Below are 22,994 nucleotides of genomic sequence, written 5' to 3'. Positions count from 1 at the left end.
TTTGAGGTCCGCGGTGGTTCTTTCCTTTCTATGGGCTGCCGTCCATCGCGCCTTCCGTTCGTCATCGAACAATTTACTATTTCTTACAAGGCAGGTGGAAGGTAAATGGAAGGAAATTTATGTGCATTCTAGCAAAAACAGTCTATATACACCTGAAGAGCAATAAAAATGCAAATGCAATCCAATCAAATTCATCAACGCCAACAAAACCGGGATATCTTGCATCGCCGTCCAACGCCAAATTCCTCCTTACGAACCCGAATCAATCGCTCAAGCTCCACTTGGAGCTTCAATCAAAGCTTCCCATGCAGCTTCAACCGGTAAATGCACGTCTCGTTCCCGCCCCAATTCGACTTCACGCGGAAAACGACCTTGTCAACTCTTAACTCATCCGTATCTAAGAACGCCGTCACAGGGAACCGCTGGACATGCGTTTTGCCATGGATATCATACGTCCATTTTCCGATACGGTAGAAATCAGGACCGAGAAGACCATCATCTGAAAAGACATTGTCTGGTTCGCCGCGCCATGTCAGACGGAGAGCTTCCATGACAGGTCCGCGGACGATCTTCCTATCCGTGGCGAGAGCGTCCTGGCCTGCGATATTCTCTGGGTAACTCCTAAACATAGAAGACCAGCCTGAACGGTTTGGTTTCGCGTTCTTACCAATATACCGATATCGAGCCCAGAGTTCCATTTCCTGGGGCGCAACTTCGGCTCGAATTGTTGCGGCCTTTGGCAAATGCTCGACGATAATATCTTCGGGGATGATGCGGCGGCCGAGCAGGATGCCGATTTGGGACATCCCGGCGCGAGGGGCGCTGCACCAGCATTCGCCAAAGTCTTCCCACGGTGTTAGGGCTGCAAGAGGGGGTTGGGGACGGAGGTGTTTGTCGCCTGCGAGCCAAAGGTAGAATTCTTGAAGCCAGGTTAGTTGGCGGCCGGCTGAGGGGCTGGTCATGTAGGGGTCGATAATGATGCCGTGGCCGATTGAGAGGAAATTAGTCTTGAGTGTCTCTTGGCGCTTGTTTGGGTATTGAAAGATTGTTGTCGGAGCAGGCATTCTGCTAACTTCTGCTCTAACTGATTTCACATCTTTGGATAGTGTAGAAACTTGCGATCCCAGATTGACCACCTGGTTGGACAGCGCGTCGAGGCCACTGTTATTAAAGCGAATTGGTGTTGTCCCGTCTAGATAAGACGGACCAATGTTTTGCGTAACCAAGGAGTAAAGCGCAACCGCAGCAATTGCCGCAAGGCATAATTGTAGAAGTCGAGACAAGATGCTCTCCTTAGCCTGTGGCTGGGGCTGATCCTGGCTGTCCTGGCGGCTTTCTGCTTTTGGCGACTTCCTGTGTTTCCGAGCCTTCGGAGGGCTTTGTGATTTCTTTTCAGGTATGGACTGCTCGTAGGTGCGATCTGGGATAGTAGTTCGGACCGGAACACCTTCGTTGAATGATTGATCTGATTGGGGCCGGGATGGTGCGAGGGAGGGTGGGCGAGAGACATATGACGGTTCCTCCTCTTCTTGGATAGTACTCTGGTCAAAAGCGAGACCAGTGAACCGGCGAGGTGGCGCCGTGATATTTGAGCGTGTCCGCTTGAGGTCGTCATCGTGAATGTCGCGCTCGACATTGTACGACACAACAGAGATATTGTCCGATGCTAGTCGGTCCAGAGAGGACTCTGCTTGGATCGGTGAGGGTTCTCGCTCCATAATCGAAGGGTACAGTTGCTGCGCAAAAGAGTCGCGCGGACTCGATCCGGAGGAGAATGAATGGCGCATGGGAGTGGAAGGCGTGGCCGACGAAGCCTCGTGCAACGAGTTGAGCAGCTGCACTTCGTCCGGTGTCGGCTGCCGTCTGGCTCTGCGTGGCGAACCAGTATCTATAGGTGTCATGCCACGCGACCTCGCGCCCAAGCTCGGGCTATTGATCGACTCACTCCGTTCTCGCTCTCGAGCGACTTGAACGGCGTCTTCGATGGAGTCGGCCATTTCCTCTAGATTCATCGACGGCTTCGCGGCAAGCATGTGAGGGAGAATTGGAGTAGCTGAAGAGCCATATGCAAAGGACTGTTTGGTGGGAATGTTGGGTAAGATGGAGCTTCCTAGGCCTGGGCTCATCCTGGCAGAGCGGCGCGGAGGGGAGGATGCGTCAACAGCCCCTTTGCGCCTGTTGGCAGCTCTCTTAGGCGGCATTGCTAAGAACGAATAGATTGGTAGGTATTTCCTAGACTGATTAGCTCGTGCTCATATCTGTAGATGTCATTCACAAACAGGAAGAACGATCATTAACTGCTATCGAAGCAGATAGTCGGATGTTGACAGAGGGATAGCTCGAGATAAGATAGGTTGTCGCAGAAGTTCTGGAAGGGAAAAGAACCGGGCGCGAAAGGGGATATTCAAGTAATTAAGCAGCAAAGAGGTGGTAGCAATGCGACTGGTCTAACACCGACTTGATGCAATGGTGGGATGCTGAAAGACCGGGGCAGACAAGGCAGCTGCCACCTCCGAGACGTCTTTGTTTGGTGTTGTCGTCAAAGATGAACGAAAACCAGAGATAAAGCCAGAGAGTCCCGGAGAACAGTGAAGTCGCAGAGGTCAATTGGTTTCGTCGGTCAAAGAGTGGTTGTCGGAGGGGGTCGTCTCTTAATTGACAAACGGATGCGCGAGCGGTATTTGGACGCGCCAGGCAAGGCGGTCATACAATTGATGGCCGCTGCAGCTATTATTGTAGGGGTTGTCTCATCGCGCAGCGACTGAGACGCGTTTATATTGAGCGCAAAGGTGGATTGTGTGTTCTTCAAGAGTTAGAATGTTGCAGAGTGAAGAAATGAGGTGGAAAGTATGGGGAAACACGAAATCCCAATGGGGCTAAGCGTGGCTGGTGCTGAGGCTCTGGGCAGAATCCTGAGTATACTGACACTGTCCAAAGAACACTTCCTTTGTCTTACGACCACGTCTATTTTTACACTTTGAATCAACCTCGGGACTCTGATTGTGCTATATATGTAGTATTGCTTTATGTACTGCACCTTGTCCCCCCGTTTCAGAAAATAATGCCCCGCCGACAACGACTTACACCCGACCGAAAGAGCCATCCCATTCGCTTCTATCAGGACTCCAAAAATAGACGTTAATATACAGATGCAGATAGAGATATAAAGACATCGCCGACTCTGGCAAAAACAATGGCATGTACGAGGGAGTTGCACTGGGTCGTCAGTTCTAAGTATTCGCACCTAACACGTCCAGGCCGCAACTGTTCCGTCCCGGCGACCTTCGATCAGGAATCCGTCCTTGATGCGCACGCGCTCGACTGTCGCGGGACCTGGTACTGAGTCATCGGCGCCGACTCCAGCACCACAGTCCCAGTGGTGACCATCTGCCTTGTCGTAGACCTTCACGACATTCTCGCCAGCCGCGGATACGATGCGTTTTGTGTCGAACATCATGCTGGTGATCGGCTTCTCGTAGCCATAGGCGTCGGAGATTGTTCCCATTCGTAGATCCCATATCTATACCTGTTAGCATGGAAAGCAACTTGAAGAAGCGAAAGAACGTACCCTAATACTGCGATCGAGACTTCCCGTCACCAAATGTACATCATCAAACTGCAGGCACGAAACAGGGCCAGTGTGCCCAACAAGGCTGCGGTGAACCTGTCCGCTACGCAAATCCCACAGTCGGACCATACCATCGGCAGTACCGCAAGCCAAGGCCGCGTCAAAGCATTGTATAGCTCCAACGAAATCAGCAGAAGCATCCGGCGTACGTCCAGATGGTCGCCATTGCGAGTCGCCTCCAAGCGAAGATGCTTGGGCGGCCGCCCAGAGAACATCCAGAGTCTGCACGCAGCGACCTTTGACCAGATCCCATTGTCGTAACGTCTTATCGGCAGATCCTGACACCAATGTGTTTCCCTTGAAGTGCAGCGCGGTGACTTCGCCAACGTGAGCATCGAGGTCGTAGACATGACAATCCTCCAGGCTGGTTGATGGTGAGAACGGGACATCGTCATTTTCATCTTTGTTTACGCGATTGTCTTTACGAGCGGTTCGAGCACGGCTCAAGTCCCAGAGCTTCACCGAAGCATCCATCGATCCAGTCGCGACAATGTTGTCTTCAATCTGGAGGCATCGAACAGAGGCATTGTGTCCTTCCAAAAATCCTGTACAGCGGCCGACGTTGAGATCCCAGACTCGAACCGTGTCATCCAGCGCTGCTGTAATCATGGTTCCGAAGGGATAGTCGAGGTCGATAGCCGTGACAACGTCGGTATGCGCTTGCATCTCCTTGATCTCCGAGCCGGGCGCAAAGTGCTCGTGCAGTACAGGCATCGATCGTTTCCCTATGACCATTAGCTTCATTCTCCCTATAAATACGGAAGCACATACTATGCGACCGGTGCCTCAGGCTTCGCGGTGACGGGAGTTTTTGGTATATCGATTCCGACATAAACGACGCATCCATAGCCGGATCTTCTGAAGGCGCAGGCTCTTCGTTGGCCTCGGACTCGCCTGGTGTGTGGTTCTGCGCATTTTGTGCGGCCTCTTCTTCCTCCATATCCTCGAGTTTGCTGTCGATCTCGTTGACTATACAAGTTAGCCAGGCTCATACACTTGCGAGGGTAAACCCACCCTCATGCTCAAGCTCCGCCTCCTCCGCTTCTAACCCAGCCAATCGATCCAAAACAATCTGGCGCATTCTATGAAAGTTCGCGATCTTGTTATCAATATCAAGAATTTCCGAGCTGCACATGTTTTTCCGAACACCCATCAATTCCATCCGTCGGTTCAGCAGATCCCGCTCCTTCTTTAGATCCGGCAGAGTCCCCGGAAGTGCCGCGGCATCGCCCTCCTTGTCCTTCAACAGCTTTTTGCTCTTGGATCTACCCCGGCGGTGTGATTTTCTATATTCTTGATCATCTTGCGTAGCCTGGAATCCCTGGAAGAGGGAATAGCTGCTCGAATCGTCGGGGATGTTGAACAGGAGTTCGTCGGGAAGGGAAGAAAGGGCGCGGGACTGGATTTCAGACGTCGACAGCTTCGAACGAACAAGGTCGGTAGGTGTCGTTTGGGAAAGAGCAAAGACTTTGCGCTGTGTCCCTGGGCGTCGCAGCTCGCGGTGGATGTCTACCATAGCACTTTGGTAGTGGGTGCCGTTGCTCGGGTCGCCGGTAGGTCCCATCAAGTGCCCAGCAGTTGATGTGACTTTGCGCCCAAAGGCCTCGAGCTGTCGGGACTGCATTTTGCAATATGTTAGTGTCAAGAACCAGGTCAGCGGCGAGTGGGGGGGAGGAATACGGTGATGCCGGTCCCCATTATCCCGTCACGCTCGACAATATCCGATAGGCCGGAGGGCGAGTCATCGCGAGCCTGGTTGGCCATGGCACCGATTCGAGGAGGTCTCTAGACCCAAGTCCCCGTGCGCTTTGAGGGAAAGTCAGCAGGAACACAGAGACGGTGGCAGATGATTGATTGGGAGAAGTTCTCAAGTTGCACGCGACGTTTACCGCGGCGCCGGGAGCGACAATCTTGATTTTGCCGGCTTCCACCGCAAACCAGCCATCAGATAACTGTCTGCACTACGATCATTACTTTTTCGGAGAGACAAGACTGACAGAATGCAAATCCTTATGGACGAAATCAAAGACTGTGAATTATTGAAGTCCTTGTCTATATGCTGTTCATGCAGGAAGGCTAGCGAAGGATGCAGATCCGGCTGCCAGATTGATTGTACTCTGCAGGCTATGAACGTAGCGTAGCCTCAACTCTTCTCTTGATCCGATAGCGACGACCACTTTCAAGTTACGGTATGCACCATTTGTGATAAAGCGAGTTTGTTCTTGAGACTACAGTGACAAGGCTGTCGCTTATCTAGAGCCCGCATCGTCAGATTGGCCACCTCCAGCAGCCTCCAGAAGTATATTATACACCACTTCACTCTCAGGCCTGTTATGCGGGTACCGGTATGCAACATCCGCAGGTGTACGATTGGGGTATCGCGCACTGGAAATCGTGGCCTTCGGGTCACTGCCTGCGGCCAACAGTTGCCTCACCACCGACTCTTTGGGATCGAAGTTTGCCGCATAATGCAGCACAGTCCATCCATTCCCGCTTCTAGCGTTCGGGTCGGCTCCGCCCTCGAGCAATCTCTTGACGACAGTATCGCGTCCATTTGCTGCGGCAATCATGAGCGGCGTGCTATCGTTGATGGTCCTGGCATCCACTAGAGCACCATTTTCCAAGAGGTGATCGACCGCGACCAGCTTGCCGATATCAGCAGCCCAGGCCAGTGCTGTACGGCCATATTCGTCCTTTTCGTGTACAGCTGCACCATGGTCGAGGAGCAGTTTGACAACGTCGGGATAACCGTTCACAGCAGCCAGTATCAAGGGCGTTTTCTGTCCTTCATCTTTGCTCTCAATGTTGGCGCCCTTTTCTATCAGCAACTTGGCTGTTTCTGCCTGTCCAAAGCAAGCAGCAAATGCCAGAGGAGTGCGACGGTCATCATTTCGTTCTTCAAGGTTGATACCACGGTCGACATACTCGAGTAGTTGTTTCACTGTGCTCAAATGACCCTTTTGAACAGCTATTATCAAAGGGGTCATGCCGGCCATGTTCCTGATCTCAGTGTATGGTGCTGCCTTTATAGAATGAGCGGCCGTTTCAGGGATATCGCGCTCAGCAGCCCAGAACAGTGCAGATCGCCTGTGGTTTATCGAGTTATATCGATATAGATACCCATTCAGGACGCTGTGAAGGTGTTTACATGTTCGAATGAAGATATTAATGTCGCTTTGCGATTCGAGATGGTCGCCAATGAGCTGCAACAGCTCGACGGGCAGACTGAAGAGCTTTGACATCTTGGCTAAGGTATGCAAACAGAATTATCGAGCCTTTATGCGCTGTTGAAAAGGACTCGATGGCCTCGTAAGGGACATTATCAGCCTCCAGCTAGCTCGGCGCTTGCAGGAGTGCCCTATGAGCGAATGGCGTTGGGTCGATCGCATTCGTGTTGGCGGCACGTACCCCGTATGTTCGTAAAACCAGCCAGAGTTACTTCCTATGTTCAAAGTCCTATAAACTGAGTATGGATATTAGCGGCTTCAAACCTTACTCTTTCACCTCTTGAATGTGCCAAAGTGTGCTTCTCCTAGCCTTGTTGCTCAATGCACTAGCTTACTGCAGGAGGCCAGAACAGAAGTTCATCCACCTAGCAATTCGAGAAATCACTCGGTAAGCTAAAGTGCTGACCACTGCATCGTATTTTCTGCAGTTTTGGAGCTCATCAACCGCTTCCACAATCGTCTTACATCTTTGTTTATTCTTGCCAGAGACTACCCCGCGATATAGTCGATGTCACATGATTTGGAGCGCTGAGTCATCCGTGCATACTTCCGGACATAAGCAAATCAGATGCATTAAACCCGTTGAACAACGAACTATGCATACTTGCTGCATACAATCATGGCTCCATTCTCAGTCTTTTCCCAGTCTTTTCCCAATCAATTGGGTTTTTCTTCTTCCAGTACAACCAGTGTCGTCATCAGTCTCATTAGTGCTTCAGTTCCTCGAATCAACTGGGTACATTCCTAAGCCGCCAGATTCAGCGGCCCCGCAGCGGACATCCAACTTTCGGCGGACTCCAAATATTGATTCAGTCTCGCTCCCTCCCCAACCCAACCCAATACAACCCTTCATGCCCTTCCTCCCAGACCAATCCGACTCCGACATGGACACAGCAATCGATCTCTCCGACGCCAGCAAGGCCCTCGACCTCGCCAACATCCGCTTCCAACTAATGTAAGTTCTTTATCAAAACTGCCCGCGACATCGGAGCCCGTCGAGTTCCACACCCCGCAAACGCACCCATCAATCATCTCAACTCAATGTCGGCAAAAGCAAGCATATTGCTGATCATTACCGTCCAATAAACCAATTAACAATGTAACAGCCGCCTCGAAGACACAATAACCTTCCACCTCATCGAGCGCGTCCAATTCCCACTCAACAAACCAGTCTACACCCCCGGCGGCGTCTCAATCCCAGACGAACACATCAGTCTCCTGGACTATCTCCTCCGCGAGCAAGAGCGCCTTCAGTCACGCATGCGCCGTTACGAGTCTCCAGACGAGTACCCCTTCTTCCCCGATGCTCTCGAGAAACCCATTCTCCAACCCCTCGACTACCCCAAGATCCTGCACGACAACGATGTCAATGTCAACGAGGTGATTAAGCGGCGGTACGTAGACGACATTCTCCCCGCCGTGTGCCCCAGTTTCGACGGGCGGGAAGACCGCGGCGAGACGAAGGAGAATTACGGGTCTGCAGCGACGTGCGATGTCGGTGTTCTTCAGGCGCTGTCGAGAAGGATTCACTTTGGGAAGTTTGTCGCGGAGTCGAAGTTCCAGAAGGAGCCGGAGCGGTTCGTCAAGTTGATTAAGGCGGAGGATCGCAAGGGTATTGACGAGGCGATTACGAATGCGCAGGTTGAGTTGAAGGTTTTGGAACGGCTGGCGCTCAAGGCGAAGACTTATGGCACGGATCCTGGGTTCCCGAATGAGTCGGGGCCAAAGATTGATGTCAATGCTGTGCAGGCTATGTACAAGGTATGTTGCTCATGTCAGCTGTTCTAGGACAAGCTAACTGGTATAGGAATATGTCATTCCCCTCACCAAGGTCGTCGAGGTGGAATACCTGATGCAACGGCTGAAGGGTACGCAATGGGAGTGATCTTTCCGACAAGTTCCTGTTCTCAGTCCGTCATACTACGATATACCCAAAATACGCGCATAGCAGACACAAAAAAAATAGACAAACAAACTTTTCCAATTCCAGTTTCAAAGCTCATCATAACCACATTAATCTATAAATTCATAAAATCATGCACTCCCCCCACCAACAAACTGTACCATATCCCTAACAGCTCCCTCCAACTTCCCCGCCTCCAAAAGAATCAAACTACCCCCCGTCTTAATCCCCAACTCCTGAAACGCCCTCTTCGAATCCGACCTGCCTTCATCAAACTTATGCTCGAAACCCCCCTGACAAACCGCATGTCGTTCAAGCACCTCATCCTCAGGATGAAAGAAGAACCTCTCCCCCTTCGCACCCTTACCAGCCTTCTTCTTCTTTTGCGGCCTGCTCTCCTCAGCATCAAGTTTACTCTCGACCTCTTCATACGTCTTGCTGACAACGAGGTAATGCGTGAAACTGTAAGGCTCGTTTTCTTCAAGTGCCCAGGCGATTTCTTCCTGGAGCATCGTGTACATCGGCGGGATGACTTCAACGGGCATGTTGATTAGGCGCTCTGTGAGGATGAGCCCGATTTGTGGGATTGGGGATTGGGAGAGGAGGGAGGCGAGGGGGGCGAGGGAGGGGGTGGATTTTGCTTTGCGGGTTAGGTAGGCTGTTAGGTCTTTTATGGCGGGTTTATCCTGCGACCATACATAATCAGTATCAGTACATATCCCTCGTCAAAGGTCTATTTGGGAGCTGCAGGGAATATATAGACATACCGCATGCTCCCTCAAATTCAAAACCGTCAAGAACGCATACGGATCACTCTCCTTCCCATCCGTCTTAACCATAGATCCAAGCAACGGCTGAGAAAGAACCAAGTCCGCCAGTGCGCTCAGATCAAAATCCTGCGCGTCTGTATCGAAAAGCTGGCGGATGAGGTGCTTGAGCCCGTGGAAGTCGACTTCGGGGTCGGGGTCGAACCATTCAAAGTCGACGTTTACAATGTCCATTTCTTCGTCGGAGGAGTCGCCGGCATTGTTGGCGGCGTCAGTGCCGCCCATTGCGACGTCGGTGTCTTTTTGTTGTTTGCGTTTGACCATTTTGTGTTGTTGTGTTGGTGATTGGCGGGGTGTGTTGTTCGAAGTTGGAAGTATAGTGGTGGTGAGGGGATCAGATAAAAATTGTTGCGTTGCTCCGCGGGAGTCGAGGGCTGCGGCTTTGCTGATTGGGTGGAGCTGTTGTATGGCTTTCAAGCAACGCAACGACCGCAAGTAGAGCTTGCACTTTGATTATTTTGATTATTCCTTATGAGTTTTCGAGTGCCTGTCTCGAAATTTCTCTGGGTTCAAGGGGAAATGTCAGTAAAAAAAAGAGAAGGGTTGGATTATAAGAAGCATATGGTTAATTGGAAGCCGAGATCAGAAGATAATGGAGACTATATAACCAGATATCATTTCAATACTTTTCCTTCTAAGTTCGCTAGCCATACAGCACAATCATAGATAGACAATACATCATGTGAATAATCCCAAAGGTGCCAATTCAATGCCCCAAGGATAGATTGCAACCAGGGAACTGACAATGCCTATCAAACCTTACAGATACAGTAAGGGCACAAGCAAACATGAGATGAATGAGAAAAGAAAAATCCTACAAGTTCGTACTCATCCGGTGCACAATAGGCACAGCACTCGGCGGCAAACTGCCCAACTCCGTAACAACCATATCAACATACTCCGCCGGCGTAGCATCATACAACAGATTAAGCAGCTGCAGATTCGGCGTATCCCTCCAGTCCGCAAGCGGCGAGTCACTGTCCTTCGACTTAGTGTTTGACTCGGATTCACTGGGCTTAGCGGCGGCCTTTCCACCCTTCTTGGGCTCAGGCTGCGGCACCCCAGCAGGATCAGGCAGGTCCGTGAGCTGGTGAGGTTTTTGCGTAATGACGAGCTCATCTGCGTCAGCGATCTCGTTGACAACGATACTGTCGAGGGCGACGCGGTCTGTGAATTTGACGGTCTCGCAGCAGACGATGACGGGGATTTCGACGCCGCCGGCGCGCTCCTTTGCGGACATGGCGACCAGTGCCGTGCCGACGCGCGAGTATAGTCGGCCGTTACTGGTCATTGCGTGCGCGCCAAGGAAAACCTTTGTTGCGTCCTTGATGGCATGGCTGATACCGCTGATGAGGGAGTACTGGACCTCCAGGCCGGCATTGGCCAGTGTGCGCGCAAGGTTCTTACCCTCGAAAAGCGGGCGCGAGTCGATGATGGACACGCGGAACTTCTTTCCCTGCTTGTGTGCTGTGAGCAGTGTCTGCTTGACGATTGAGGATCCTGCGAATGTGACGACCACGTCGCCGTCTTTGATTTTCTGCGCCGCGCTGCCGGCGATGACTTGGTCGGCGACGGTGATTTTCTCGCGGATGAAGCTGTCGATGAATTCGCAGAGCGAGGTCTTTGCTTGTGTTTCAGGAACAGAGGGGTCGATGGAGGAGATGGCTAGCTTGAGGGCTCGAATGGCGTTTCCTTGACTAATAGAGAGAGGGCGGCATGTAGAGAGGTAGGTGATCTGGTGGGAGAGGTGTGTCGTCAAGTGGCGGGCAAGGGATGTACCCTTTGGCGTGGTATATGCTTCAATAACCTGGATAAATCAGTAACAGTTCCTCACCGAGCCTGCGAACGACGGGAGACATACCCTCTTAAAAGCCAACAACGTCGCAACACATCTGGCACTACTTCCACAAACAACATAATCCCTCATCTGCAATCCCAGCGCCAAAACAGCAGGATGCACCTCCTTCCCAGCCCCAGCAACCGTAGTCCGTCGCTGCTGTCCATAAAGATGCCCAAACACAGCAACATTCTTATCCTCCTGCTTCTTCTTCACCTCAGTGACATTCCCAGCACCAGCCTGCGTAGACCCGCGACGCGGAATAGCCTTCTGTCCCTTTCCACCAGCCGCACCACCAGCCGCCGCAGCATCAGCGCCAGCACCGCCCTTCTTCGCACCAGGTGTACCTGGGCCGGGGCCGCCGGGTGCACCGCCGGTCTCACGGTCTGCCTTTTCGCGGGCGCGCCGGGCGGCCTTTTCGGCTTTGGCTCGCTTCTTTTGTTCAGCGAAGGAGAGGCCCTCGGCGCCTGCTGCTGCGTCGGCGGGGGCGCTGCCTTTGTCCTTGGGGGGTTGTTGTTGCTTGGCGGGTTTTGGTGGTTTAGTGGCCTTGGGGGCTTGCGACTGTGCTTGTGACTGTGGTTGCTGAGGTTGGTCCATCTTTGCGGCTGACGGGGTTGATGCGGGCGCAGGGGTAGGGGTAGGGGCGGCGGAGGGAGATGAGTCAGTGTTCAGTGTGGTATCGGTAGGAGTCGCCATGTCGAGAGGACGGGGATGAACGCGATGGCGGCAATCAGGAGGGGCATTGGAGACTTTTTTTCGGGCGGTTGTGGGGATGGAGAGCGCGGTGCGGGTGGATTGACTCATTCGCCGAAATGGGCGATGATGCCATAAGCTGGACTACAGCCTACGCTACTGCAGGTCGCAGCAACCCTATCTATGCAAGCACAATGACAAAGAACACAAATTTAATATACGATATCTTAATTACTCCAAGGCTGTCATGCAGTCATCTGACATTCCATCGTCTCATCGTTGCAATTCAAAAGAACCATCAAAAACCAAAGCTCAAATCAACCGCCCAAACGCCTTGCAGGATATCATCGCTCTTATGTACGCTTATTGATCAATTGCCCAAGATATCTCCAAGTGCTCTTCGTCGTTTGCGGCTTTCGTTCTTTCGGCCAGAGCCAAAGCGTTCGTGATCCGTGGCTAGCTTTCGCTTGAAAACATCCAAGTCGCCCAACAGACCCTCCATAGTCGCCTGCATGTCCTGGGCCCCAAGGTTGCTGGTATCGGTGTGGCTCCCATCTTCCCAAACTAGATCCGGCTCTGTATCTACTTCTGAAACGGGTGAGCCAGCCCGGTTCTCATTCTCATCAATCGGTTCCTCCTCGTCCAAAATCTCGACATCACTGAAGCGATTATTGATGGTCACCGCTGGGATTGGGTTCTTCAAGCTATCCAGGGCCAGCTTGAGATGGTTGCGTAGTGCTTCGTTCTCAGTCTGCAGTTGTCTGATCTTGCATTCGCTGACCATCTTGGTCTCCTCCATAAGTCGCTGAAGTCCGCTGACCTTCTGCTGGTACTCTTCAAGACGTTCATTCTGAACTTCGGTTTCCCTGCGATTCTGTGCCGATTGACTAACGCTAAGTTGTAGGGTACGTATTGTCTCGGCCATTTCCTCGATTTGTCGGTCACGCTCAGCGGCAGACAGATGATCTTGGTTGACCTTCGCCCGCGTACGGATGTGCTTCGCTTGATCTGCGTATCGCAAAGTAGAGAGCGTTTCTTCGTAATCTGTAGGTGAGATACAGGCTATCATGGCCGTCTTCGAATTGCCACCGAGACTGTCCTTTAACAACCACGTAAGAATCGAGTCTCGGTAGGGCACCACTTCCTTTCCTTTTCGTTTCCCCGGGCGTCCCGCTTTGGGATCAGCCAGAGCCGCAATGACTCTCCCCAGTGTTGTAAGAGATTTATTAATGTTGGATCCTTCACGCAATCGCTGGCCGGTGGCTTCGGTAGACTTGGCTCGTTCGGATCCAGCCAAGTCAACAAGACGAATGCGCGCTGTGCGCTCTGTTGTCTCATCTGTAGAAAGATCATGGTGGATCTGCTTCAAAGTAATTGTAAAAACAGCGTGTGATCGTGAGGACGTATCGTTCATCTTGGTGCTGGCAACAGTTCGTGAGACGTCACCTTTGCGCATAAGCTTCATGATCTCGTTATAATTTCTGACTGTAACCTCTTTGAGGTCCTTGACGTAAGGCCCCTCTGAAGGCGACTCTCGAATTCGAAGGTAATGAGGCGGGTCAGTCCGAGGCACCAGCAGGTCACGCACATGCTCGTTGTAGACCTCAAAATAGGAAACGCGGACATTGTAGCTGACGTCCGGAGACTCGGCGGCTTCGATACGCTGGAAAAGATCCTCGCAAGTTCGAGGAATCAGGCCCGGTTGCTCTGAATTACCCATCATAGTGTAACTCTTCCCAGATCCTGTCTGACCATACGCAAAGATGCACGTGTGGTAACCCTCAAAGTTGTGGTCCAGGAAGTCCTCGCCGAGACTGTTGTAGATGTCCTCTTGGTGGGCATAATGCTCGTCCGCCTCATCGTGCGACCAGAAAGAGTTGTCGAAAACAAAGTCCTTATCGTCCAGCACTTTACCGCGCGCTTGCGACTTGGGCTTTCCGCCATCGAGTTGGTGTGAATGTGGTGCTTTTAGTTTGGTCGTCTGGCCATCGGGGTCCATCTCGATTAGACATTGCGCCTTTCGGTCGATTTCTAGCAGACGAGCCTCATGTTAGCCAAGCTTATACTCAAGCAGCTAATGACATACCTCGTGGCAGAAACTTGCGCACTCGCACAACGACCCGTACATTTCCGCCTGGGCCCAGGCCGGGAACGCCATCTGAAGGTCTGGACACCGCAACGCTTTGTCTCGCTCGTAGTGATGGGCTGGAAGCGGTCGATCGCAGTCCTGCAGAAGAAGCAGCGGACTGTATTGACGGGCTGGTGATTCCAGTAGCCGACGAGAAACCGGACAAGGAGGCAGACGACTGCGAGCCGGTGCCGACCACAGGGACTAGGTGGTGATAGTAGCGTGGGTCGAGCGCCATATCTTCTTCCAACTGCTGTTGAATTTGAGCGACGATGCCTCGTTGACGTCGGATAAGGTGATGGTACATACAGTTCGGTGTACCACTGGGGCGGAGACACTGTGGATAGAAGGTGCGATGGTCCTAGCTTCCTCGTGAAGCTGGAGTACCGTACTATGTTCGCTTCTAAAGGCGAGTCGCTCGATGCTGGCGTTCTGAGACCTTTCAATGACAGGCGATCAATAATGAAATAGCTGATTGAGAAAGCTGCGATGTGAGGTAAAAGAGCGAAACATGCAGTGACAGAAGCAAGGGAAAAAGCGGGCGACGATGGGAGACGAAACTCTACCGCAAGACAACCGTTGACAGCTCAGTCAATTGTCTCGAGTATATCACCGCAGCGGTCGTCCTCCTCGTCTCACATCTGGCAGAAGAAGAGCATGAAGAGCAAGAGGAATCACAACACCGCTGGTTTGAAGCGTCGCAGTTGGTTCGTTTGGGTTTTACCGGATCGAGGTTGGCGTAGCGCCTGAGGCAGACCCAGGCCTATCGAGATACACTTCGTTGCCATAGCAATGACAGCTACCAACTTTGACCGATTGGCAGAGGAACTATCATATATTCATGGACTTGTCATGCACTTGATAATATATTCTGATTAATCACTATACGTTTTCATAACCTAATATACATGCCAAAATGAGTGTGTTGACATGGTTAAGCAGCAGTCATCCAGTAACTTGGCAGCAAACAAGTCTCAACAATTCAGTCCGCTTGACAAGGGATGTCACGTCATGTCGCGAATGAATTCATATGTTAATCGAAGTCTTCAGTAGCGGCAGCAACTTCGTCCGCTTGTTGATTTCCGTGCTTGCCCTTATTCAGCTGGGCACCATCGATCCAGGAATAGTCGTCAGAGACAATGTTTCCATCCTTGTCCATCCCGGTTTCAAGCATCTCTTCAACGCTCCAACCGTCGGTGGAATTTCTCGGTGTTTTTGTCTGAGCAGCCTGCTTGGCCTGGGTTCCAGCAGGGCTAAAGGCGTTGGTTTGTTTTGAGGACATGTTGACTGACAAGACAGTTAGCCACGATCGAAAGATCAAATTCGCGCCCACGAAGCAGTCGTACCTTATCAGAACTGAATATTCGATGATTTGTTTATTCAATTGTCCAATGTTTTGGAAGCAAGATTCTTTGGGGATTCATCCGTTATATGAGCCAGCAGGTGGCGGTAATGATAATCGATGACGCTGAGACTCAACCACGATTTCCATTACTCCTCAGACAGAAACGGTCAGCTGCCGAAATGAGCATTGAACCCAGTCATTGAGGAGGACCATGATTGCTCGGTGGTTGCTCAATCAATGGCATGAGGTCATGAGCTGTGGTCGAAAGTCTGGCTGGGCCGGGGTCTCGATGGATCAACAACGATCAAAGCTGGAACAGCATCAAATTGGATCGATACCCCAGGTGCGGGGATGCCATGTTGGAGGTTCCAGGGATTGACAGGCGACACCGTTGGTTCAGAGCGTGGCGGGCGGCCGCATAGCTACAGCTTGCGGGTGATGATGATATCGCCACTTATTAAGCCGGCATCTCAACATGACTGGACAAAGAGCATCACTCAGTCGACAATACGAAGTTGGCTGGTTGGACAGTGGCATATGACGCATCGCAGCTTCATTCATGGGGCGAGATGATATAGAATGTGATATCGTCCTCGGAGAACAGTGCCTCCCCCTCATCGTCCGCGATGTCATAGAACAGCCATAGCTGGAGATCAGGCGGGAAGGGGTCGAGGCAGTCTCACTAATATGGCAGATGTTCTTGGATTGCAGTATCATTCCAGCAATAGCAGATTAACTGACCAGCAGGTAGTAGTAGGTAGTGTAGTTGTCAGCTGTGGCCCTTAACCGTCTACCTCACGTGCACAATTTAGGTATAGGAGTACATTGACAGGGGAACATGCTGAACAAGCAACCCAATTCACTAGCACACTTGAAGCAACGGTGAGTTGAACACGCAAATCGAGACTCGCAATCGGCGGCTTGGGATAATTGACCTGTAAGGGCATATATCTACAGCAAAGTATAATAGTAGTCGGTCAAGGTGTGGGCCATGGACGCCAGCAATATATTGTGGACGGCAGATGGGCTAGAACGGAACAACAAGAACAGCCGGTGCAGAGCACGGCCCTCAACTTCCCTACCTAGGTAGCTACCTCCTCTGTATCTCGTCTGCCCTTTGTCGGAGGGAACCTACTCCGCGGGTATGCAACCTACAGCGTACTCTCGGCCACCGACTTTGGGAGAACCTTCCTTTGTACAACCTCTGACACATTCTTCAGAATGACACACTCGAGAGCCATTATGGCGCAATCAATTCCACCACCTTAGTCTCTTTTGTGCCGCAAAAGACTCCTCTATCACCAGGCACCTGCGTTTCCAGCGTCTAGTTCAGCCCTACGGGGTTGACCGCGAACCGCCGATCCATCACGATATCGGAAGCGATCCGAGCCAGCCAACCAGCCAGCCAACCAGCCAGCCAGCGCAGCGCAAATTCTGCTTCCTCCAACCCCAAATAAATACCTGCGCGTGACCCCTTGCCGCATCGCAGCGCCGTCGACAAGCTACAATCCACAATGGCAGCAGCGACAGATATTGAGGCCACCGCTAACCCTGGCGCCAAAGTTGTTGGCAACAATGCTCCCGCGGAGTCAGGGACCAGTCCAGCCAGCGGTGACAACAAGACCGCGAAGAGCGCGACCTCGCGCTGGACGCAGTCTGTTTCGTCGCAGTACACTGACCTCGTTTGTCTCATCTGCTGCTTCATAACTGGTCTTTGCGACAGCGCAGCCTACAACGCCTGGTCTTGTTTCCTGGCTATGCAGACGGGTACGCCTCCCCCATCGGTCTCCGAACCCCTCGAATCACACCAATCCTCCACAACTAGAAAGATCAATCTAACTGTGACATCCTAGGAAACACCATCTTCCTCGGGCTCGGCGCCTCCAACCAACCCACCGGTAAACCCTGGGGCTGGCTGAAGTCGCTCATCTCCATCATCTTCTTCTTCAGCGGCGCATTCCTCTTCTCGCTATACGGGCGCAACTTCGGCGCCAAGAAACGCATGACGCTGTTCTCCTCTTTTCTCTTCCAAGCGATCCTCGTCATCATCGCCGTCGCCCTACTAGAAGCAGACCTCATCCCGCACGAGACATCCGAAACAGAAAGCCTGACAGGCGGTCGACTGTTCCTCGAACTCATCCCCATTGCGATGCTGGCGTTCCAGTCTGCGGGGTCTATGACTGCTGCGCGTGGGCTGGGATATAATGAGATTCCAACGGTCGTGCTTACGAGCGTATACTTTGATGTTGCGAGTGATCCGAAGATTGTGAGTGATGTCAAGGGCAATGTTAAGCGGAATCGGCGCGTGGGGAGTATTGTCCTTTTGGTCATTGGGGCGATTTGTGGTGGGTGGTTGAGTCGGAGTTCTGGGGGGATGGAGAGTGCGCTGTGGCTTAGTGCGGGATTGAAGGTTGTTATTGCGTTGGGGTGGTTGGTTTGGAGGGGTGAGTAGTCCTACCACTGCCTGCGTTGAAGATGGAGATGGAGATGGAGATGGAGATGAAGATGGGCATTTGGTTGCTTTACAGAATACAAGATAGAACGGAGGAGATATAGAAGTGTCCGAGCTAGCATAGACTATGCAGCTCAACACTATAGACGGATAGACACTATATATATAATCGCCATAGCATAGACAGCTAACTAATGGTAATACTACAATCAACTACACTATTATCTAACCCACAAAATCCCTCTACACTGAAATATATTATCTCCATCCCCATCCCCATCCCCATCTCCAAATACAGTTGCAAAAACTCCCCGACCCCAACCCATCACCTTCCTACTTTACACCTGGGTAACACTCAAGACACGGAGAATTCCCCCAACGCCCTAGACCAATAAGCATCCCACCCCGCCCACCACCGGCACTTGCCCACCATTCTAATGTCTCGCGTAGCGCGAGCGCGAAGAATGCAGGCAATGCGCCCCTCGACCCCAATGCCATACCATCCACACCTTCCAGCCTCACGCTGACATTTGAGTCAAGGCCAAAGCCAAGCTGACTCTGACCACCATCTCGTCCATGCTTCAGCTATGTAACATATTCAGCCTTCGGGTTAGAATGCATTACGCAAACCAACCACTAACCTGTACTCGTACTGAGCCTGTAAGAATGCCCACCAATAACTTTCCATTTCCTGTAAGAAGGTAAAAAAGGGTGGAAGGCGACTCCCGAGCCAACACGTTGGCGTTTGCAGAAGGAGGGGTAAAACGTAAGGTTAAGGCCGCTCCAACTTCCGGCCGAGCATGGGCGTGGGCGGGCATGAGCGTGGGTAAGACCGTAAGACCGTAAGACGGGCTAGTCGCCGTAATCGAATAACGTTGCATGCATGCGTTAGGCCCCGCGGTGATTCGGTATGACCTATTGGCCGTGCTTAGCCGAGTAGATTGGATTGGATTGGATTGGATTGGATTGGATTACTAGTTGGAGGGCACTGGGCATGGCAGACGGGAGGGGTACAGTGGGCTAGGGTGCTTTGGGTAGGGATCGATGAACTGGCAGTTGCTGTTGGAGGTGGTTTATTGGGTATTGGATTGGAAGGATGACGTCGATTACACATGTACAGTCTTTACGGAGTACTTGCAGATGACGAGATATAACTTAAGTATGAATTCTATTAGTAGGCGTATAGTGGGTAAGCTAGCAAAGAACGAATCAACCACCGACCAAGAAACACTGAACGGAAGAACAGCTCGAGATCGCAGAATGGTATCTTAAAGCAAGAAGCAAGCAGAAGCAGAATGCAGAGCAAGAGAAAGCTCAACTCCCGAGCATGAATGCAAGGCATGCACTCCAAATAAATAAATGGATAGATAAAAGCAGAATCCCGTCCCAATGCTCATGCGGCGGAGGGAGAAAATAAAAAAACTTTGCGGAAAAAGCAGAGAACAAAGGAAATATGACAAAGGAGAGTCTTTCTTTCGGAAAATGGTAAAGTCAAGCAAGCATGTAACCTTGAACATCAATATCAGGTCGCTTGGAAGATCAAATAATCAGATCAGATCAGATCAATATCAGAACGCAAGAGCAAAGGTATCCTAACCAAACGCGCTCAAATGCTATCCGGTAAACACTTCAAATCGAGTGCAGTAAATGTAGTAATTCGAAATCGAATGCTGGTGCCTCGAGGCACTTGTGTAAACAAAGGGTATCAGGCGGCTAAGCGGTTCGCTTCCGCAGAATATCATCGCAGTTTGCGTCAAATCGCATGTTCCACACACGGATGCTGTTCATCAACTTCTCCGTGTTCTCCAACTCACGGTCGCGTCCGAAAATCGACTCGACAAATTCGCAACCGGCGTTCTTGCCCATCGTCACCGACTTGCCGCCTTCGCGCTTCGCGGCCTTCCACATGAACTGCTCGCACGTGCGCAGCAGCTTCTTGAATCGCGACCACAGCCGCTTGCCACTCTCTAAGAAATCCTCCACTGTCTCCTGAGAATCAATATCCTTGATGCGACCCACGCACTCCGTCGCCCGCTTGATTTTACCAGCAAGTTTGATGAGCAATAGCCAGAGTTCGCCCGCGACATCGGCCATGGGGGTTGAGGCGCCGTGGTGGAAAATAGTCCAGTCGTAGATCCACTTGCCGAGAGAGTTGGCGTCGAATACACTACCAAGCAGAATAATCGGCTGTTCCGTAGGGTCCCAGTTCTTTATCGAGTAGCCCGAGGGAATTCCTGCGCGCTCGGCATCCTCTTCGGTGGCCTTGGGTGGTGGTTTGGAGGCAGTCGCGGGCTTGGGCTTGGGCGCGCTCCGGGTAGAAGTCGACTGGCGGCGCGCGCGCGAGCGTTTGGCAGCATCCACATCGTCATAAGCAGGGACCTGAGTAGATGAGAAAAAAGGATCAGTGGTTGGTTTGGGCTTCCGTTGAGACGTTGATGGACGTCGGCGGGACTTGTTTGGTTCCTCGCGCGAGGCGTATTTCGGCATATCATCATATCCATCATCGACCACATCCACAAAGATAGATCGTTTCCGGGATGACTGCGCTTGGGGAGCAGCAGTACCGTAGTCGTAGATGCCTGCGGGAGCAGCACCGGACATGGTTGTGCGACGACGATTGTAGGACGGAGGAATGCCACTAAAATAAGCACTTACATTTTCGTGCTTGGACGGGGAGCCAAATTCGGGCATTGCGCCGTAGAAACCATTGGGGTATCCAGAGTAGAATGCGCCTGTATCCTTGCTGGGAGGCGCCGCGTAGCTTGCCTTGCGGCCGTGGCGCTTGGAAGTACCTCGCGGCGAGACGAACGGGTTCGTGAACTGCGTCGCATAGTAGGCGTAGTGGGGAGACGTCGGAGGCGTCATGTAGTCAAACTGAGACCACCCGGGAGGTGGTGGACTGGAGTAGTGGTACATTATTGCGAATCAAGCATGGATCGAGTCACGGAGTCGAAGATGGAAATCGATAACTTTTGGAACCCCAAATCACCGAATAAATAAGCAAATGCTAAACAAGAAAAACAAAGACAAAAATCAAAACCCAGTATATTGTACAGGAAATCGTCCAGAATAAACCCGATCGACGCCGATCAAAAAGGACAGACAACGAGATAACAACGACGGGGGCGTCACCGTGGCACGGCTTCGAGGGGAGAGGAGGATGTAAGTGCTGTGATGTGCGAAGCGTGCATTTGAACGACGTCGGCAACCCGAGCGTTGAGTAAGATCGAAGCTGGATAGGCGAGGCTGGTATGGGAGTCTCCGCTAAAGGGCTAGCAGAGAAGGACCGAGGATCTTCTGGAACGCCGATTCCTGAAGACCAAACCTGACAAATACAAAACCTGGGGAATCAGTGGGAACCCAGGAGAACAGCGAGAGAAGTGGCGAAGAGCAGCGGTTTTGATAGTGGCAGAACCCAGGGAGGGCTGTAGTGTGTGATGGTGGTTGGCAAAGGGGGAGAGGAGTAGAGGAATTCAACTGGTTTTGTAAGATGTGGACTGTGGACTTGCACTGTGGACTTTGCCTGCAGTGGATTGCGGGTCTGCGGTAAGCGGGCGTTCTGTGGGGCCAGCTCGGTAAGATTGCGGTGCAAATTCCTGTATTGTACTGAAATTACACTCTATCCAGACGCTTGGGTCTGGAGAATCTTTGCATTAGGCTCGAAGTATTCTATGAAGTGTTCTCTGGAGAACTTTTGTCTGATATATACTTAACATCTACACCATCTGACTCACTGTTGGGCATTCATTAGACTACAGAGTATGAGTCGAGCGGCGACTTGATGACGAAGGCAAACCCAGGTCGCAAGATATAACCCTCGCCCTCCTCGAGTGCCTTTTTAACCCTCCGGCGCAATACTACTCCACGACTCTTCTGCGTCATTGGTACTGCCCCCGTCCAGTAGCCTCCCACTTCAAGACAAACGAGGCGTCATCCCACTCCCGCGACACCTGGTTGGTGTCCCAACTCACCAGCTGGACAAGCAGGCATCCCGACAAGACGGGAGCCTACGAGGGATGTGGAAACGAAAGACGAACAAGAGGGTTCTATAGGATCTTACAATTCAACCCCATGAGTCATAGCCCGTCCGCAGGGCCCGTCTCGCGCGCAGATGAAGGCTGAGCAGTAGAAGCGGATATAAAAAGAAAAATCCTTGAGTCAAGACTTCTTTGTGCAGCAGAAATCTCTGATCTCCCGTCAGCTGTGGCTGCCTATTGGTGTGGCGAAGTGGCGGAGGTTGCGCTCGGTATCCTGTGCTGAACATCGTCCTGTCCCAGGGCTGTTATTGGGCGAGCTGCCAGATGGGCTGCATGTGCATATCAGGTACGTCCGGCCGTCTGGATGTGAGGTCATGTCTGTCTTCTGTCCCGTGGAAGCTGACGGATGCATCCGCTGCATTCCGTGGATCAGCTTGCTGAACCTTGACTTGACGCCGGCTGGATTCTGGAGCCTGGAGTAGTCTGGGCTGGCGCCTGCAAGTGCAAAGGGAAAAAAGTGCAAAGCTCCTGTTGGGCAAACATCTGTGCGATGGGCTTTACCGCCGACTGGGCAGCCACCACACCATCCCCGGGGAACCGGGCAGACACCGTAGAAAATGATGAAAATATTCAAATAATAAGGAAATAAATACTTCCGACCGGTCAATATCGATAAAAAAAAAATCGTGCTTCAAGTTGAGTGCCAACGCGATGAATCACACTGAACTATCATCGCTAGCCAGCTGTTGCCTATCAGCACTCAATAAAGAAGCAAACCCCCAACCAACCAAGACAACGGGATCCCTCGGTGTCTCCTCGAGAACCCAAAGATGGTCTCGAGCGTGTAACCCCTGGCATATCACGCAAAAGCAACCATGGACGGACGGACGACGGTCGTTATCGAAACTCCCAAGTCTCAACTCAAAGAGGCGCACATGGCGTTCTGGATGGCTCGAGATCATCCTCCAATAGCGCCA

The 22,994-nt window shown here is 51.9% G+C and overlaps 12 protein-coding genes across 12 annotated transcripts; 2 read left to right on the top strand and 10 right to left on the bottom strand.

The window, feature by feature from the left end:
• Positions 1-182: 182 nt before the first annotated feature.
• Positions 183-2,434, bottom strand: BDV14DRAFT_132942 (uncharacterized protein). The gene is made up of 2 exons (XM_073766168.1): positions 2,280-2,434; positions 183-2,232 (listed from the first exon to the last, which is right to left on the bottom strand). The coding sequence occupies exon 2, from the start codon at positions 2,199-2,201 to the stop codon at positions 294-296; it is 1,908 nt and encodes a 635-aa protein (XP_073631914.1). The 5' UTR covers positions 2,202-2,232; positions 2,280-2,434; the 3' UTR covers positions 183-293.
• A 554-nt stretch (positions 2,435-2,988) lies between these two features.
• Positions 2,989-5,495, bottom strand: mdv1 (WD repeat-containing protein). The gene is made up of 5 exons (XM_073767611.1): positions 5,309-5,495; positions 4,643-5,246; positions 4,400-4,597; positions 3,569-4,353; positions 2,989-3,520 (listed from the first exon to the last, which is right to left on the bottom strand). The coding sequence occupies exons 1-5, from the start codon at positions 5,390-5,392 to the stop codon at positions 3,245-3,247; spliced, it is 1,947 nt and encodes a 648-aa protein (XP_073631913.1). The 5' UTR covers positions 5,393-5,495; the 3' UTR covers positions 2,989-3,244.
• Position 5,496: 1 nt separating this feature from the next.
• On the bottom strand, positions 5,497-7,309 carry BDV14DRAFT_167045 (ankyrin repeat-containing domain protein). The gene has a single exon (XM_073767610.1). The coding sequence runs from the start codon at positions 6,868-6,870 to the stop codon at positions 5,878-5,880; it is 993 nt and encodes a 330-aa protein (XP_073631912.1). The 5' UTR covers positions 6,871-7,309; the 3' UTR covers positions 5,497-5,877.
• A 169-nt stretch (positions 7,310-7,478) lies between these two features.
• Positions 7,479-8,837, top strand: BDV14DRAFT_167043 (chorismate mutase ARO7). The gene is made up of 3 exons (XM_073767609.1): positions 7,479-7,810; positions 7,962-8,616; positions 8,663-8,837. The coding sequence occupies exons 1-3, from the start codon at positions 7,707-7,709 to the stop codon at positions 8,738-8,740; spliced, it is 837 nt and encodes a 278-aa protein (XP_073631911.1). The 5' UTR covers positions 7,479-7,706; the 3' UTR covers positions 8,741-8,837.
• Position 8,838: 1 nt separating this feature from the next.
• BDV14DRAFT_167042 (protein-transporting protein BCP1) lies at positions 8,839-9,906 on the bottom strand. The gene is made up of 2 exons (XM_073767608.1): positions 9,526-9,906; positions 8,839-9,444 (listed from the first exon to the last, which is right to left on the bottom strand). Exons 1-2 carry the CDS (start codon positions 9,847-9,849, stop codon positions 8,890-8,892), a joined length of 879 nt encoding a protein of 292 aa, XP_073631910.1. The 5' UTR covers positions 9,850-9,906; the 3' UTR covers positions 8,839-8,889.
• A 219-nt stretch (positions 9,907-10,125) lies between these two features.
• On the bottom strand, positions 10,126-12,194 carry BDV14DRAFT_167041 (translation initiation factor eIF2B subunit delta). The gene is made up of 2 exons (XM_073767607.1): positions 11,447-12,194; positions 10,126-11,392 (listed from the first exon to the last, which is right to left on the bottom strand). The coding sequence occupies exons 1-2, from the start codon at positions 12,116-12,118 to the stop codon at positions 10,400-10,402; spliced, it is 1,665 nt and encodes a 554-aa protein (XP_073631909.1). The 5' UTR covers positions 12,119-12,194; the 3' UTR covers positions 10,126-10,399.
• Positions 12,195-12,349: 155 nt separating this feature from the next.
• On the bottom strand, positions 12,350-14,939 carry BDV14DRAFT_132905 (kinesin-3 family protein uncB). Its single transcript, XM_073766167.1, has 2 exons — positions 14,202-14,939; positions 12,350-14,146 (listed from the first exon to the last, which is right to left on the bottom strand). Exons 1-2 carry the CDS (start codon positions 14,548-14,550, stop codon positions 12,486-12,488), a joined length of 2,010 nt encoding a protein of 669 aa, XP_073631908.1. The 5' UTR covers positions 14,551-14,939; the 3' UTR covers positions 12,350-12,485.
• Positions 14,940-15,184: 245 nt separating this feature from the next.
• BDV14DRAFT_132900 (uncharacterized protein) lies at positions 15,185-15,691 on the bottom strand. The gene is made up of 2 exons (XM_073766166.1): positions 15,590-15,691; positions 15,185-15,530 (listed from the first exon to the last, which is right to left on the bottom strand). The coding sequence occupies exon 2, from the start codon at positions 15,523-15,525 to the stop codon at positions 15,277-15,279; it is 249 nt and encodes an 82-aa protein (XP_073631907.1). The 5' UTR covers positions 15,526-15,530; positions 15,590-15,691; the 3' UTR covers positions 15,185-15,276.
• A 1,024-nt stretch (positions 15,692-16,715) lies between these two features.
• Positions 16,716-18,303, top strand: BDV14DRAFT_132895 (YoaK family protein). Its single transcript, XM_073766165.1, has 2 exons — positions 16,716-17,355; positions 17,442-18,303. Exons 1-2 carry the CDS (start codon positions 17,103-17,105, stop codon positions 18,038-18,040), a joined length of 852 nt encoding a protein of 283 aa, XP_073631906.1. The 5' UTR covers positions 16,716-17,102; the 3' UTR covers positions 18,041-18,303.
• An 18-nt stretch (positions 18,304-18,321) lies between these two features.
• Positions 18,322-18,977, bottom strand: BDV14DRAFT_167036 (uncharacterized protein). The gene has a single exon (XM_073767606.1). The coding sequence runs from the start codon at positions 18,919-18,921 to the stop codon at positions 18,661-18,663; it is 261 nt and encodes an 86-aa protein (XP_073631905.1). The 5' UTR covers positions 18,922-18,977; the 3' UTR covers positions 18,322-18,660.
• A 206-nt stretch (positions 18,978-19,183) lies between these two features.
• BDV14DRAFT_132866 (uncharacterized protein) lies at positions 19,184-19,655 on the bottom strand. Its single transcript, XM_073766164.1, has one exon. It carries the CDS (start codon positions 19,555-19,557, stop codon positions 19,309-19,311), a length of 249 nt encoding a protein of 82 aa, XP_073631904.1. The 5' UTR covers positions 19,558-19,655; the 3' UTR covers positions 19,184-19,308.
• BDV14DRAFT_167034 (uncharacterized protein) lies at positions 19,184-21,706 on the bottom strand. Its single transcript, XM_073767605.1, has one exon. It carries the CDS (start codon positions 20,954-20,956, stop codon positions 19,754-19,756), a length of 1,203 nt encoding a protein of 400 aa, XP_073631903.1. The 5' UTR covers positions 20,957-21,706; the 3' UTR covers positions 19,184-19,753.
• Between the last annotated feature and the right edge of the window lie 1,288 nt (positions 21,707-22,994).

Source organism: Aspergillus stella-maris (assembly GCF_047715825.1).
Source record: "Aspergillus stella-maris strain CBS 113639 unplaced genomic scaffold BDV14scaffold_7, whole genome shotgun sequence".
Taxonomy (NCBI): domain Eukaryota; kingdom Fungi; phylum Ascomycota; class Eurotiomycetes; order Eurotiales; family Aspergillaceae; genus Aspergillus; species Aspergillus stella-maris.
Note: the sequence above shows the minus strand (reverse complement) of the source record. Positions and strands in the feature narration are given on the sequence as shown.